At 39.3% G+C, this 14,153-nt stretch overlaps 1 protein-coding gene across 17 annotated transcripts in view; it reads right to left on the bottom strand.

Moving 5' to 3' along the window:
• Nucleotides 1–14,153, bottom strand: part of MYO9A (myosin IXA) — a 247,598-nt gene that overhangs the window by 138,149 nt on the left and 95,296 nt on the right. For all 17 annotated transcript variants that reach the window (XM_023552876.2, XM_064267321.1, XM_023552874.2 and 14 more), the window contains 2 exons: nt 13,986–14,075; nt 5,129–5,245 (listed from right to left, as the gene is read on the bottom strand). In XM_023552876.2, the coding sequence (XP_023408644.2) occupies nt 5,129–5,245; nt 13,986–14,075 (207 nt within the window). The remainder of the gene's footprint in view (nt 1–5,128; nt 5,246–13,985; nt 14,076–14,153) is intronic.

Here is a 14,153-nt window from a genome sequence, read left to right as displayed (position 1 = left end):
CGAAACAACAAAATAGAAAGGCTCATACTTCCTGATTTCAAAACTTATTCCAAAGTTACAGTAACCAAAACAGTCTGGTACCAGTATAATGGTAAACATATAGACCAATGGAATACAACTGAAGAGTCCAAAAATAAACCCATACACACCAAGGGTGCTAAGTCCATTCAATGGAAAAGATCAGTCTCTTCAATAAATGGTACTGGGACAAAGGAACCTACACATGCAAAAGAATGAAGGTGGACCCATGTCTTACACCACATATGAAAATAAACTTAAAATGGATCAACAACCTACATGTAGGAACTAAAACCATAAAACTCTCTAAACAAAACACAGGGGTAATGGTTCAGAACCTAGTATTTGACAATGGATTCTTAGATATGATAACAAAACCACAAGCAATAACACACAAAATAGACAAGTCAGACCTCACTGAAATTAAAAACTTTTGTGTATCGAAAGACTTCATGAACAAAGTAAAAAGACAACCTACAGATGGGAAAAAACATTCCAGAACCATTTACCCTCATTATCTAGTGCTGCTATAACACAAATAGCACAACTGGACAGCTTCAACAAACAGAAATTTATATTCTCACAGTTTAGGAGGCTAGAGGTCAAATTAGAGTACAGGCTCTAGAAGAAGGCTTTCTCTCTCTGTCAGCTCTGGAGGAAGATTCTTGTCTCTTCAGCTTCTTGGAGATCTCCACATGTCTTGACATCTATCTTCCCCCATCTCTGCTTCTCTGGCTTCATTGTTTAATCTCTTTTATATCTCAAAAGAGACTGATTCAAGACACACCCTACACTAACCCTGACTCATTAACATAACAAAGACAATCTATTTCCAAATTGGATTATAACCACACCCATAAAGGCTAGGATTTACAACACATATTTTTGGTGGACACAATTCAATCCATAACATTCCACCCTTTGCCCGCCCCTCCAAATTCATGTCCTTCCCACATACAAAATGCATTCACACCATCATATCATCCCATTATCCCAGAAGTCTTAACTATAAGTTCAACGTTTCATCTTCTGAATCATCTAGATAAAATATGGGTAAGACTTCAGGCGTATTCCATCCTGGGGCAAAACCCTTCATCTGTGAACCTGTGAAATCTAGAGCACAAGTTATCTGTTTCCAAAGTACAATAGTGGAACAGGCACAAAGTAGGTGTTTCCATTACAAATTGGAGAATTTGGAGGGGAAGAAGGGACTAAGCAAGTCCAATACCCAGCAGAACAAGTTACATTAGCTCAAATGCTTGAAAACACTGCTCTGTTCCTTAGGACCATCTGGACAATGGCCCTGGGTGTTGGCTACACCCTCTGGATTTTGGGGAGAAGCGCTTTGGCCTTGGGCTTCAGCTCCACCTTCCAGGCCCACTGGGATGGCAATTCTGCTCCCTTGGCTTTGGGCAGCCCCATACTCCTAGTTCATCTAAGTGGCGAACCCACACCTCTGGCCCCAGCAGACCCCATTCTTCTGCCCCTTGGTCATGGTAGCCCTACCCCCTAAGCTTTGGGCAGAGACCTTATCCTCCTGGCACAAATTAATGCAGCCCCACACTCTGGAACTGAGTTGGCTAAAATCCGACTCTTTGAAACCCAGAAGGCTGTAGCTCCACCCTTTGAGATTCAGGAGATCATAGCAAGAATGCCTTGCTTCCCTGTTCCTTCAAACAGTTCTGCTAATCTCTGAACTGCTCCAGGGATGAATGGTCCTCTTCTTTTCTTGGAGGACAAAAGATGTAGCTCCTTTGGCCTGTTCCCAGCCTGTAGAATTCCAAGAGGCAGACAGCTTTCTTTCCTTTCATTCTGTCTCTGTTCCATTCAGTCTAAGCTGATGGGTTTTCTGTTGTGGTAGTTGGTTAGATCCATCACTCACAGGCTTAATCTCTTTAATAAAGCATTGTGTAGCCACATCCTTGGTGAACATTCTAGGACATGTGTACATGTACGCGTGTATATGTACAAGAGAATTTTCCAAATCTTTTAGATCTGTTTTCATTTTGCACAGTTCATTTTTAAGTCCATCTCTTTCCTCTTGCATTTTACGAAAAGCAGCAAGAAGAAACGACAAGGCCCCTTTAAGATACTGCTTAGGAATCTCATCAGCCAGATATTCTAGTTCATCACAAGTTCTACCTTTAAAATAATTCAGACAAGCTCTCTGCCACTGCATAAAAAGATTCACCCTTCTTCAATTGTTCAATCATACGTTCATCATTTTCTTTTAAAGCCTCACCATAAGCACCTTTAACATCCACATTTCTAGCAACATTCTGTTGCTGGTGCCGTATGTATTCTCTAAGACAACAGAGACTTTCTCTATAGCTCTTCTATATTCCTCCTGAGTCCACATCAGAATTGCCTTTGCCATCCAAAATTCTACCAATAGACTCTTCAAGGAAATCTAAGCTTTTACTACTAGTCACTTTAAAACTCTTCCAGCCTCTACCCATTACCCAATTCCAAAACAGTTCCCACATTTTAGGTATCTCACTAGGTGTCCCCTCCCAGTACCAAATTCTGTATAGTTATCTAGTGCTGGTATAACACAAATACCACCAAGTGGATGGCTTTAACAAACAGAAATTTATATTCTCGTAGTTTAGGAGGCCAGAAGTCTGAATTCAGGGCACTGGCTCTAGGGGAAGGCTTTCACTCTATGTCAGCTTTGGAGGAAGGTCCTTGTCTCCTCAGCTTCTGCTTCTTGGTTTCTTGGAGATTTCCATGTGTCCTGACATCTATCTTCCCCCATCTCTGCATCTCTAGCTTCCTTGTTTAATCTCTTTCATATCTCAAAAGAGATTGACCCAAGGCACACTGTACACTAACCCCACCTCATTAACATAACAAAGACAACCTGTGATGGTTGTGTGTGAACTTGGCTGGGTCATGATTCCCAGCGGTTTGGCTGTTATAATATAGTATGTCAGCAATGTAATGATGTAATCACTTCCATAATGAGATCTGATATAATGTAATCGCCTCCATGATGAGATCTGCTATAAGCAGCAAATTAGTTGAAAGGTAGTTTCCTTGGAGGTGTGGCCTGCATCCAGGATATATGGACTTTCTGGCAAAGCTCGCTGGCTTTTGCTCGCTCTAGATCTCATCTGACCTCCAGTTCTTAGGACTTTAGCTAGCAGCTTACTTGCCAATCTTAGGGTTTATCAGCCTATGAGTCACAGGCCTGCTGTCTGACCTGTTGATCTTGAGTTTGCCACCCCTGCATCTGCATGAGTCAGGAGAAGCCTCCAGCCTGATCCAGGGACTTAGGACTTTCCAGCCTCTACAGCTGCATGAGCTATTTCCTTAATATAAATCTCTCTCTGTGTATAGACAGATAGATAGATAGATACAGAGAGAGAGTGTGATACAGATAGATACAAAGACACAGACATATAGATATATGCTTCACTGGTTTTGCTTCTCTAGGGAACCCAAACTAAGATACAACCCATTCCCAAATGGGGTTATAACCACAAGCACAGAGGCTAAAATTTATAACACATATTCTGGGGGGACACAGTTCAATCTATAATACCATATATCTGATAAGGTTTTCATATCCAGGATATAACCACAAAAAGACTAAAAAATCCAATTTAAAAACAGGCAAAGAATTTAGACATTTCACCAAAGAGAATATACAAATGGCCAATAAGCACATGAAAAGATGCTCAATGTTATCAGTCATTATTGTTGTCATTAGGGAAATGCAAATCAAAACCACAATGAGATATCACTTCATGCCAACTAAGATGGCTATGATTAAAAAAACAGACAACAACAGGTGTTGGTGAAGATGTGGAGAAACAGAAAGCCACACCCATTGCCAGCAGGATTGTAAAATGATACAGCCACTGTGGAAACCAGTCTGGCAGTTTCTCCAACAATTAAAGATAAAATTACCATATGATCCAGCAACTCCACTTCTAAGTATATACGCAAAAGAACTGAAAGCAGGAACACAACCAGATACATGTACACCAATGTTCACTGCAGCACTATTCTCAGTGGCAAAAGGGAGAAACCACCTTAAATGTCTATCAGCAGATGAATGGATAAACAAAATATGATACATACATACAATGAAATATCACTCAACCAAAAAGAGAGATGGAATTTTGATACATGCTGCAACATGGACGAAACTTGAAAATATCATGCTGAGAGAAAAAGTCAAGTCAAAAAAGGACAAATATTGCATGATCCCACTTACATGAAATATCTAGAAACAGCAAGTACATACAGACCTAAATTTATTAGTGGTTGCCAGGGGTGGATAGGAGGGAGAGGATGGGGGACTCAACACTTAGGGAACACTGGGCTTCTGTTAATGATGACAGCAAAATTTGGAAGTGGATAATGGTGATGGTTGCACAACATAATGAACACAATTATTGTCACTGAATTATGAAAAAAAAATTTTATATACATATTTACCATGATTTAAAAAAAAAAAACCCACAATGAGATACCAATTCATCCCCACTAGGTTGGCTATTATCAGAAAACAAGTACAGGCAAGGATGCAGAGAAACTGCAACTCTCATTCATTGCTGGTGGAAATGTAAAATGATACAGCCACTGTGGAAACCAGCTGGCAGTTCCTCAAAAAGTTAAACATAGAATTACCATATTACTGAGCAATTCCACTTTTTGGTACTTACCCAAAAGACTTGAAAACAGGAACTCAAACAGATATTTGTAAAAACAATGTGTGTTATATAGTACTTCAAAGTTATTACAAAAGGAAGTTCAGATAATAATGAAGAATTATTTCAAGACATACTAACTAAAAAGTACAAGTTAGAAATAACACAGAAACCATGATACTACTTATATTTTTAAGAGCAACTCTATATATGACATCTACAGAAATATAAATACACAGGAAAAAGGTCTGGAAAGATACACACTGAACAACAGTTCCTCTGAACAGGGTAATAAACACAGCAGTAGGAAGGGAGGCAGCAGGGAGGGCAGATAAAAGGTGATTCATACTTATTCTAGATTTTTCTGTGTTGCTTTCGATTTCATGTATTAAACACTTCATTTGGACAATTTTAAAGGAAAATTTTTGTATAATCAAATATATGTTTACCTTGATATTCTGCTCCAAATCTTTACTATTCAAAAGTGCATGATTAATCCTAAAAACTATCCAGTCAAACAGGGCACTGTACAAAGACTTAGCCATGGAGTTCCTCACTGTCACAGCCTGAAAAAAAAAGAGACATGCAAGTGAAATTGACAATAATCTGACTCAGATACAGTAACAAACTTTGCTTTGCTCTCATTCAAGAAAGAAAGCTTACTATCCTAAATTAGAAGCTCATTTTTCTCTTAAAATAAATAGTACAGATTGAAGTTTTCTATATGTACTCATTACTTTGGTCCAACTCAGGGAATCTTACGGAGTTGGCCAAAACTGCCATGCAAGATAAGGGAAACAAAATACAGGACACTTGGTTCAAAACATGTTCACCGAAAATTTAAGTTTTGTATTTGTCCTAGAAAAGAAGTATATAACGGAAAGTTCAGTATAAAGATTCACTATCAAACACTTGTCAGCTAAGTGGGAAAAAGTATTCTAGGCAGAAGAATAAATATTAGCAAAAAGAAATCGACATCTAGATCAAGTCTTGGCACAAAGTAAGAGTTCGATACAGGCATAACTCATTTTATTGCATCTCACAGATCTTGCATTTTTCACAAATTGAAGGTCTGTGGCAACCCTGCGTTGAGTAAGTCTATTGGGGCCATTTTTCCAACAGCATGTGCTCACTTCATGTCTCTGTGTCACATCTTGATAATTCTCGCAATATTTCCATTTTTTTCATTATCATTATACTGTTATGGTGACCTGTAATTAGGGATCTTTGCTGTTACTACTGAGACTGTTCTGCAGCACCACAAACCATGCCCATATAAGATGGCAAACTTAATTGATAAATGTTGTGTGTATTCTGACTGCTCTGCCGACTGGTTGTTCCCCCATGTCACCCCCTCTCCTTGAGCCTCCTTCCTATACCCTGAGACACAAAAATATTGAAAGTAGGCCAGTTAACAACCCTACAATGGCCTCTAAGTGTTCAAGTGGAAAAAGGAGTTATACTTTAAATCAAAAGCTAGAAATGACTAAGCTTAGTGAGGGAAGGCATGCAGAAAGAAGCCAAGACAAGCCAGAACCTAGGCCTCTTGTGCCAAATAGTCAAGTTGTGAATGCAAAGGAGAAGTTCTTAAAGCAAACGAAAAGTGCTACTCCAGTGAACACACCAATGATAAGGCGGCGAAACAGCCTTACTGCTGATAGGGAGAAAGTTTTAGTGGTCTGTGTAGAAGATCAAACCAGCCACAACATTCCCTTAAGCCAAAGCCTAATACAGAGCAATGCCCTAACTCTCTTCAACTCTATGAAGGCTGAGAGAAGTGGCGAAGCTGCAGAATGAAAGTGTGAAACTAGCAGAGGCTGGTTCATGATGTTTAAGGAAAGCAGCCATCTCCACACATAGAAGCTCAAGCTGAAGCAGCAAGTGTTACTGCAGAAGCTGCAGCGCGTCATCCAGAGAATCTAGCTAAGAGCACTGATGAAGGCGGCTACACGAAACAGCACATTCTCAGTGTGGATGAAACAGGCTCACGCTGGAGGAAGATGCCGTCTAGGGCTTTCATAGCTAAAGAGGAGGAGTCAAGGCCTGGCTTCAAAACTTCAAAAAACAGGCTGACTCTCGTGTTACAGGCTAATGCAGCTGGCCGCTTTAAGCTGAAACCAATGCTCATATATCATTCCAAAAATCCTAGTGTCCTTAAGAATTATGCTAAATCTACTGTGCCTATCCATAAATGGAACAACAAACCCTGGATGACACCACATCTGTTTACAACATGGTTTACTGAATATTTTAAGCCCACTGTTGAGACCTACTGTTCAGGAAAAAGAGGTTCCTTTCAAAATATTACTGCTGATTGACAAGGCACCTGGTCATCCAAGCGCTATGAAGGAGATGTACAAGGAGATTAATGTTGTTTTCATGCCTGCTAACACATCATCCATTCTGCAGCCCATGGATCAGGCAGTAATATCAAGTATCAAGTCTTATTATTTAAGAAATACATTTTGTAAGTCTATAGCTGCCATAGATAGTGATTTCTCTGATGGGTCTAGGCAAAGCAAATTGAAAACCTTCTGGTAAGGATTCACCATTACAAATGCCATTAAGAACACCTGTAATTCATGTGAGAGGTCAAAATACCATTAAGAGGAGTTTGGAAGAAGTTAACTGCAGATGTGGTGGAAACAGCAAGAGAGCTATAAGTGGAGCCTCAAGATGTGACTGAATTGCTACAATTTCGTGATACAACTCTAACAAATGAGGAGTTATTTCTCATAGATGAACAAAGAAAGTAGTTTCTTGAGATGAAATCTACTCCTGGTGATGACACTTGCTGAGAACACCGTTGAAACAACACCAAAGGATTTAGAATGTTACATAAATTTAGTCAATAAAACAGCAGCAGGGTTTGAGAAGATTGACTCCAATTTTGAAAGAAGGTCTACTGTGGGTAAAATGCTATCAAACAGCATCTCAGGCTACCAAGAAATCTTTCATGAAAGGAAGAGTTAATCAGCAATCCCTGCCCTGATCAGTCAGCAGCCATCAAAATCGAGGCAAGACCCTCCACCAGTAAAAAGATTAGGACTTGCTGAATTCTCAGAAGATGGTTAACATTTTTTAGCAATAAAGTATTTTTTAGTTAAGGTATGTACATTGTTTTTTTAAACATAATGTGATTGGACACTTAAAAGACTGCAGTATAGCATAAACTAACTTTTATATGTGATCGGAAACCAAAAATATCATGTGACTTGCTTTATTGTGGTGGTCTGGAACTGAACCTACAATATCTTCAAGGAATGCCTGTATATGGTCACTGCAGAATCCTAATCAGAGTCTTTAAACATACATATAATACTGCCACAATTACATTTCTAGTTGTCTTCACCTTGTCATTCACAGTAACCTCTTAGAACTTTACCATGGAATTATGCAATTTCCTTTTTCCCTCCCTTCAAAATCCTCCAATTTTTTACAACCTAATAAAAACGATCATATAGGTACTTCTATAACCTAAAAAAAACCAAACCCACCATCTAGGATGGCACTAATTCCTCCTGAACTGTTAAATTCTTCCTATTCTATTATCCACATTTTGGTAAAAATATATATTCCATATCTTCCACTACTAACCAAATCAGTAAGAAACACAGGAAACTGATAATTACGGTTAAAGGATATGAATACTTCAAAAAGGAACATACCCAAGTCATTAGCTAGTAATCCATGAAATGCAAACTGAAACACGGTTTGCTTTATACCCATCACGTTATCGAAAATTATAAAACTGGATAATAACAAAGTCTTAGCAAAATGTAAGAAGAACCTTCACGCACTGATGTTAAATATCTAAACTGGCACAGCCATTTAGAATAGCAATCTGGTATTATACATAAATTAAGTACATATAAACACTGTGACCCCACAACAATGCCCCAGGGTTTATATTTCAGAGCAGTGATTCTCAAATGAGACTTCAGACCAACAGCAACAACCTCAACACCAGCTGGGAACATGTTAGAAATGTAAATCCTCATGCCCACCCCAGATAAGCTTAAGTCAGAAACTCAGCGTAGGATGAAAAGAGACAATCTCTGCTGGTTATGAGAGGAGGGGTGGGGATACAAAAACACTAAATAGACAATAGGTAAGTGGTAACTCTGGTGAAGGATGAGACAGTACACTGTGGAAGCCACCACAGCTTGTACAAAGCCAGGTCATGGAAGCACCATAGACACATCCAAACTCCTTAAGGACCAAATTACTGGACTGAGGGCTGCAAGGACCACGTCTCAGGGAACAACTAGCTCAACTAGCATGTTGTTGTTGTTGTTGGGTGCCTTTAAACCAGTTCTGACTCACAGCAACCCTATGTACCACAGAATGAAACACTGGCCAGTCCTTTGCCATGCCCACAATCATTGCAGCCACTGTGTCAATTCATCTTGTTGAGGGTCTTACTCTTTTTTGTTGACCCTGTAGTTTACCAAGCATGATGTCCTTCTCCAAGGATTGATCCCTCCACGTAACATGTCCAAAGTATGTAAGACATATCCTTGCCATCTTTACTTCTAAGAAGCATTCTGGTCGTACTTCTTCCGAGAGAGATTTGTTCATTCTTTTGGCAGTCCATGGTATATTCAATATTCTTCACCAACACCATAATTATTGAAAGGTGTCCATTTTCCCTCAGTCTTCCTCAGCTTTCCCATGCATATGATGCAACTGAAGATACCATGGCTTAGGTCAGGCACACCTTAGTCCTCAAGGTGACATCTTTGCTTTTCAACACCTTAAAGAGGTCTTTCGTAGCATATTTGCCCAACGCAATGCTTCTTTTGATTTTCTGACTGCTGCTTCCATGGCTGTTGACTATGGATCCAAGTAAAAAGAAATCCTTGACAACTTCAATCTTTTCCCCATTTATCATGATGTTGCTTACTGGTTAAGCTGTGAGAATTTTTGTTTTCTTTATGTTGAGGTATAATCCATACTGAAGGCTGTGGTCTTTGACCTTCATCAGTAAGTGCTTCAAGTCCTCTTCACTTTCAGCAAGCAAGGTTATGTCATCTGCATAACGCAGGTTGTTAACGAGTCTTCCTCCAATCCTGATGCCCTGTTCTTCATACAGTCCAGCTTCTTGGATTATTTGCTCAGCATACAGATTGAACAGGTGTGGTAAAAGGATACAACCCTGACACACACCTTTCCTGACTTTAAACCACACAGCATCCCCTCGTTTTTTTCAAACAACTGTCTCTTGATCTATGTACAGGTTCCTCATGAGCACCATTAAGTGTTCTGGAATTCCCATTCTTCACAATGTTATCCATAATTTGTCATGATCCACACAGTTGAATGCCTTTGCATAGTCAGTAAAACACAACTAAACATCTTTCCGGTATTCTCTGCTTTTAGCCAGGATCCATTTGACACCAGCAATGACATCCCTGGTTCCACGTCCTCTTCTGAATTCGGCCTCAATTTCTGGCAGTTCCCTGTCGATATACTGCGGCAACCGCTTTTGAATGATCTTTAACAAGATTTTACTTGCATGTGTTATTAATGATATTGTTCGATAATTTCCACATTAGGTGGGATCGCCCTTCTTGGGAATAGGCATAAAAATATGGATCCCTTCCAGCCAGTTGGCCAGGTAGCTGTCTTCCAAATTTCTTGGCATAGACAAGTCAGCACTTCCAGCACTGCATCAATTTCTTGAAACATCTCAGTTGAAATTCCATCAATTCCTGAAGCCTTGTTTTTTGCCAATGCCTTCAGTGCAGCTTGAACTTCCTCCTTCGGGGCCATAGGTTCCTGTTCATGTGATGCTTCTTGAGATGGCTGAATGTCGACCAACTGGCGTAACATAGTTTATAAAGAAAATGTTCTGCATTCTACTTCAGTGAGTAGCATCTGGGGTCTTAAAAGCTCGTGAGAGGCCATCTAAGATACTCCACTGGTCTCACCATGTCTGGAGCAAGGGAAAATGAAGGCAACCAAAGACACAACGGAACGGTTAGTTCAAAGGACTAATGGACAACAAGTACTACAGCCTCCACCAGACTGGGTCCAGCAAAACTAGACGGTCCCTGGCTACCACCACTGACTGTTCTGACAGGGATCACAATAGAGGGTCCCGGACAGAGCTGGAGAAAAATGTAGAACAAAATTCTAACAAAAAAAGACCAGACTTAGTGGTCTGACAGATACTGGAGAAGCCCCAAGAGTATGGACCCCAGACACCCTTTTAGCTCAGTAATGAAGTCACTCCTGAGATTTTACCCTTCAGCCAAAGGTTAGACAGGCCCATAAACCAAAACGAGACTAAAGGGGCACCCCAGCCCAGGGGCAAGAACTAGAAGGCACGAGGGGACCGGAAAGCAGGTAACTGGGACTCCGAGATCAAGAAAAGAAAGTGTTCACATGTCGTGGGGTTGGTAACCAATGTCATAAAACAATATGTGTACCAATTGTTTAATGAGAAACTAGTTTGTTCTGTAAACCTTCATCTAAAGTACAATAATAAAAATTAAAAAAAAAAATCAAAACACTGCCATGTAGTCAATTTCAACTCACGGCAAATCTACAGGGCAGCGTAGAGCTGTCCCATAGAGTTTCCAAGGCTGTAAATCTTTATAGAAGCAGCCTGTCACATCTTTCTCCCGTGGAGCAGCTGGTGGGTTTGAACAGCCAACCTTCTGGTTAACAGCAGAGCACTGTAACTACTGCACTACCAGGGCTCCTCTATTATTAGTCCATTTTGTTGTTATTTTTAATAAGTCATTATTTCTGGGTATGTCAATATTAATTTCTTATTGCCATTCTTACATTAATTTCTGAGGTAAATGTCTTTTCCTTTTGAAAAATAAAATTTAAGAGAATCAAAAAGAAAAAGAAACTCAGGGTAGGACCCAGCTATCTGTGTTTTAACAAGACCTCCTGGTCATTCTAATGCACACTAAAGTTTGAGGACAACTGCTCCAGAGACAGTCTTACACCAGTCCACAATATAACATATACGTTATTGTTTGTGGTGGCAGTCTAATTGGGGGCAACTTAAATGTCCATTCACCAACATAATGGACTGAAAAAATGTGGTACATATATACAATGGAGTTCTATGCAGCAATCAGAAACAAAAAAATTGTATGTACACAACAAAGTACCACAAATATATCTTCATTCTTGTTTGTTTGATGTATCAGTAAAGTTATATAAATTACAAAAACATATACAACACTATAAATCTTTTCAAATACACATACATTATTGAAGGACATATTTCCAATACATGAAAGTGAGCGTTTATGAGGTACACAGACAGCTGGGACCTCAAGGGCCTTTAATCGCATAGAACTGAATCCTGCCAAAAACCTGAAAGAGAACCTCAAACTTCCCATGAGATTGCAGTCTTGGCCAACACTTGGATTTCTGCCTCTAAGATAACAAATTTGTGTTGTGTTAATCTGCAATGTTTGTTACACAGCTACAGAAAACCAACATGGCCTCCTCCAACTGACTCTTCACACCGCAGCCAGAGTGATCTCCTTCTCCCTGCCCCCCCCAAAAATCTTCTGACTTAAAACAAATTCAAATTCACAAAAAAAACCAGGCTTATGGTCTGACAGAGACTGGAAAAATCCCCAAGACTATGGCCCCCGGACACCCTGCTAACTCAGAGGTGAAACCACTCCTGAAGCCCACTTTTTGGACAAAGATTAGACAGGCCTATAAAACCAACAATAACACATATGAGAAATGTGTTTCTTAGTTCAATCAAGTATACAAGACCAAATGGGCAACTCCCATCCAAAAGCAAGACAAGAAAGCAGGAAGGGACGGGAACTGGATAAACGGACACAGGATACCCAAGGTGGAAAGGGGGAGCATGCTGCTGCATTGTGGGGATTGCAATCAATGTCACAAAACAATATGTGTATAAATTTTTGAATGAAAAATTAAACTGAGCTGTGAACTTTCAACTAAAGCACACATACACACACACACAAAAGAGTTCTGGACACAAAGAGGGTTTTCAAGTATGTGCTAAATAAATAAATACACCACACAAATAAAACAAGGATGACACAATAATCTCAGATATTGAATTTAAATTTAAAATATAAGTAAACATAAGAGAAACATTTTTTAATGCAAAAGATTCTGAAAGAAAATATAAAAGCTCTGAGCCTTTATATAAAAGAAGAGGAAAACTTTTAAAAAGGCGTGGAGTTTTTATTCTTGTTTAGAAAGGTGCACTCAGAGCGTGAGACTATAAGACATAAGATCGCTAACAAGTGAAAAAAAATAAAGACTCAGAGGTACAGTTAGAAGATACTCAAAAACCATGGTAAGTGGATCAACACCAACCTAGAGAACACTGTCCAGAGTTCAATCACAATTTCCCCACCTTTTTATCTCCCAACTTCACATTCCTATCCTATAATTTTTTATAATTGCTATAGCTTGATTTCTCATCACTTTCATAAAATTAGTCTATAAAGTAGTGGTCTTCAATAATTTTCCTACCTCTATACACCCGAACAGGAGCCCTGGTGCTACAGTGGTTAAGGTCTCAGGTGCTAACTAAAAGGCTGGCAGTTCGAATCCACCAGCCACTCCTTAGAAACCCTATGGAGAGGTTCTACTCTGTCCTATACAGTCACTATTAGTCAGAATGACTCGACGGCAATGGGTTTGGTTTGGTCTGGTTTTCATAAACAGCTCAAGAGTATAACAGTGGCAGTTAACAGTGGCTCATTATAGCAATAAATCTCACCTGGGAGCCTCAGTACACAGATGATATTTAAAACCATGAGACTGGGTAAGATAACCTAGACAAAGAATATAAAGAAGAGACAAAGAATGTGTCCCAGGGCATTCCATATTTTAAAGGTCCGGAAGAAAAGAAAAAGCAAGCAAAAAGGACTGCAAAGGAGTGGCCAACAATGTAGGAGTAAATCAGAAGAGTATTATGTCCTGGAATATAGGTAAAGAAATTATCTTAAGAGGGAATACTCAACTGGGTCAAATACTGCTCATATATAATCCTACCTACTATCTATCCACCCCATATTAATAATATGAAAATTAAGAATGGTGAACACAGAAAGATCCTTTGAGAAAAACGCAAATCTACTGCTTAAAATAAGAGGACATGAAACTTTTAAGTTTCCAAGTCAATAAAAAGTTCAAGATCAAAATTTCCAAGACCTGTAAAATATTTCAATTAACACTCCATTGTTGTCATTTTCATTCTGTTCAAGGAAGGAACACAAACCCAAAGTTCTAAAAACGTTCAGAGTCTTCTTTCTGATTTCCAAGAAAATCTATTCATACCTCTGCCAGCTTGTATGGTAAAACAAGCTTTTCTCCTACTGTCACAGTCTTCCTGGTAACTAATGCTTCAAACAGCATCTCTTCTTTAACCTATGGAGCAGAAAAATTAATTCAATACATAACATTTATGACAATAGGTTGAATTATTTCATTGAAAGGCCAAGTAAA

The sequence above is a fragment of the Loxodonta africana genome, chromosome 13 (genome assembly GCF_030014295.1).
Source record: "Loxodonta africana isolate mLoxAfr1 chromosome 13, mLoxAfr1.hap2, whole genome shotgun sequence".
Taxonomy (NCBI): domain Eukaryota; kingdom Metazoa; phylum Chordata; class Mammalia; order Proboscidea; family Elephantidae; genus Loxodonta; species Loxodonta africana.
This window is presented reverse-complemented; position numbering and strand designations above follow the sequence as displayed.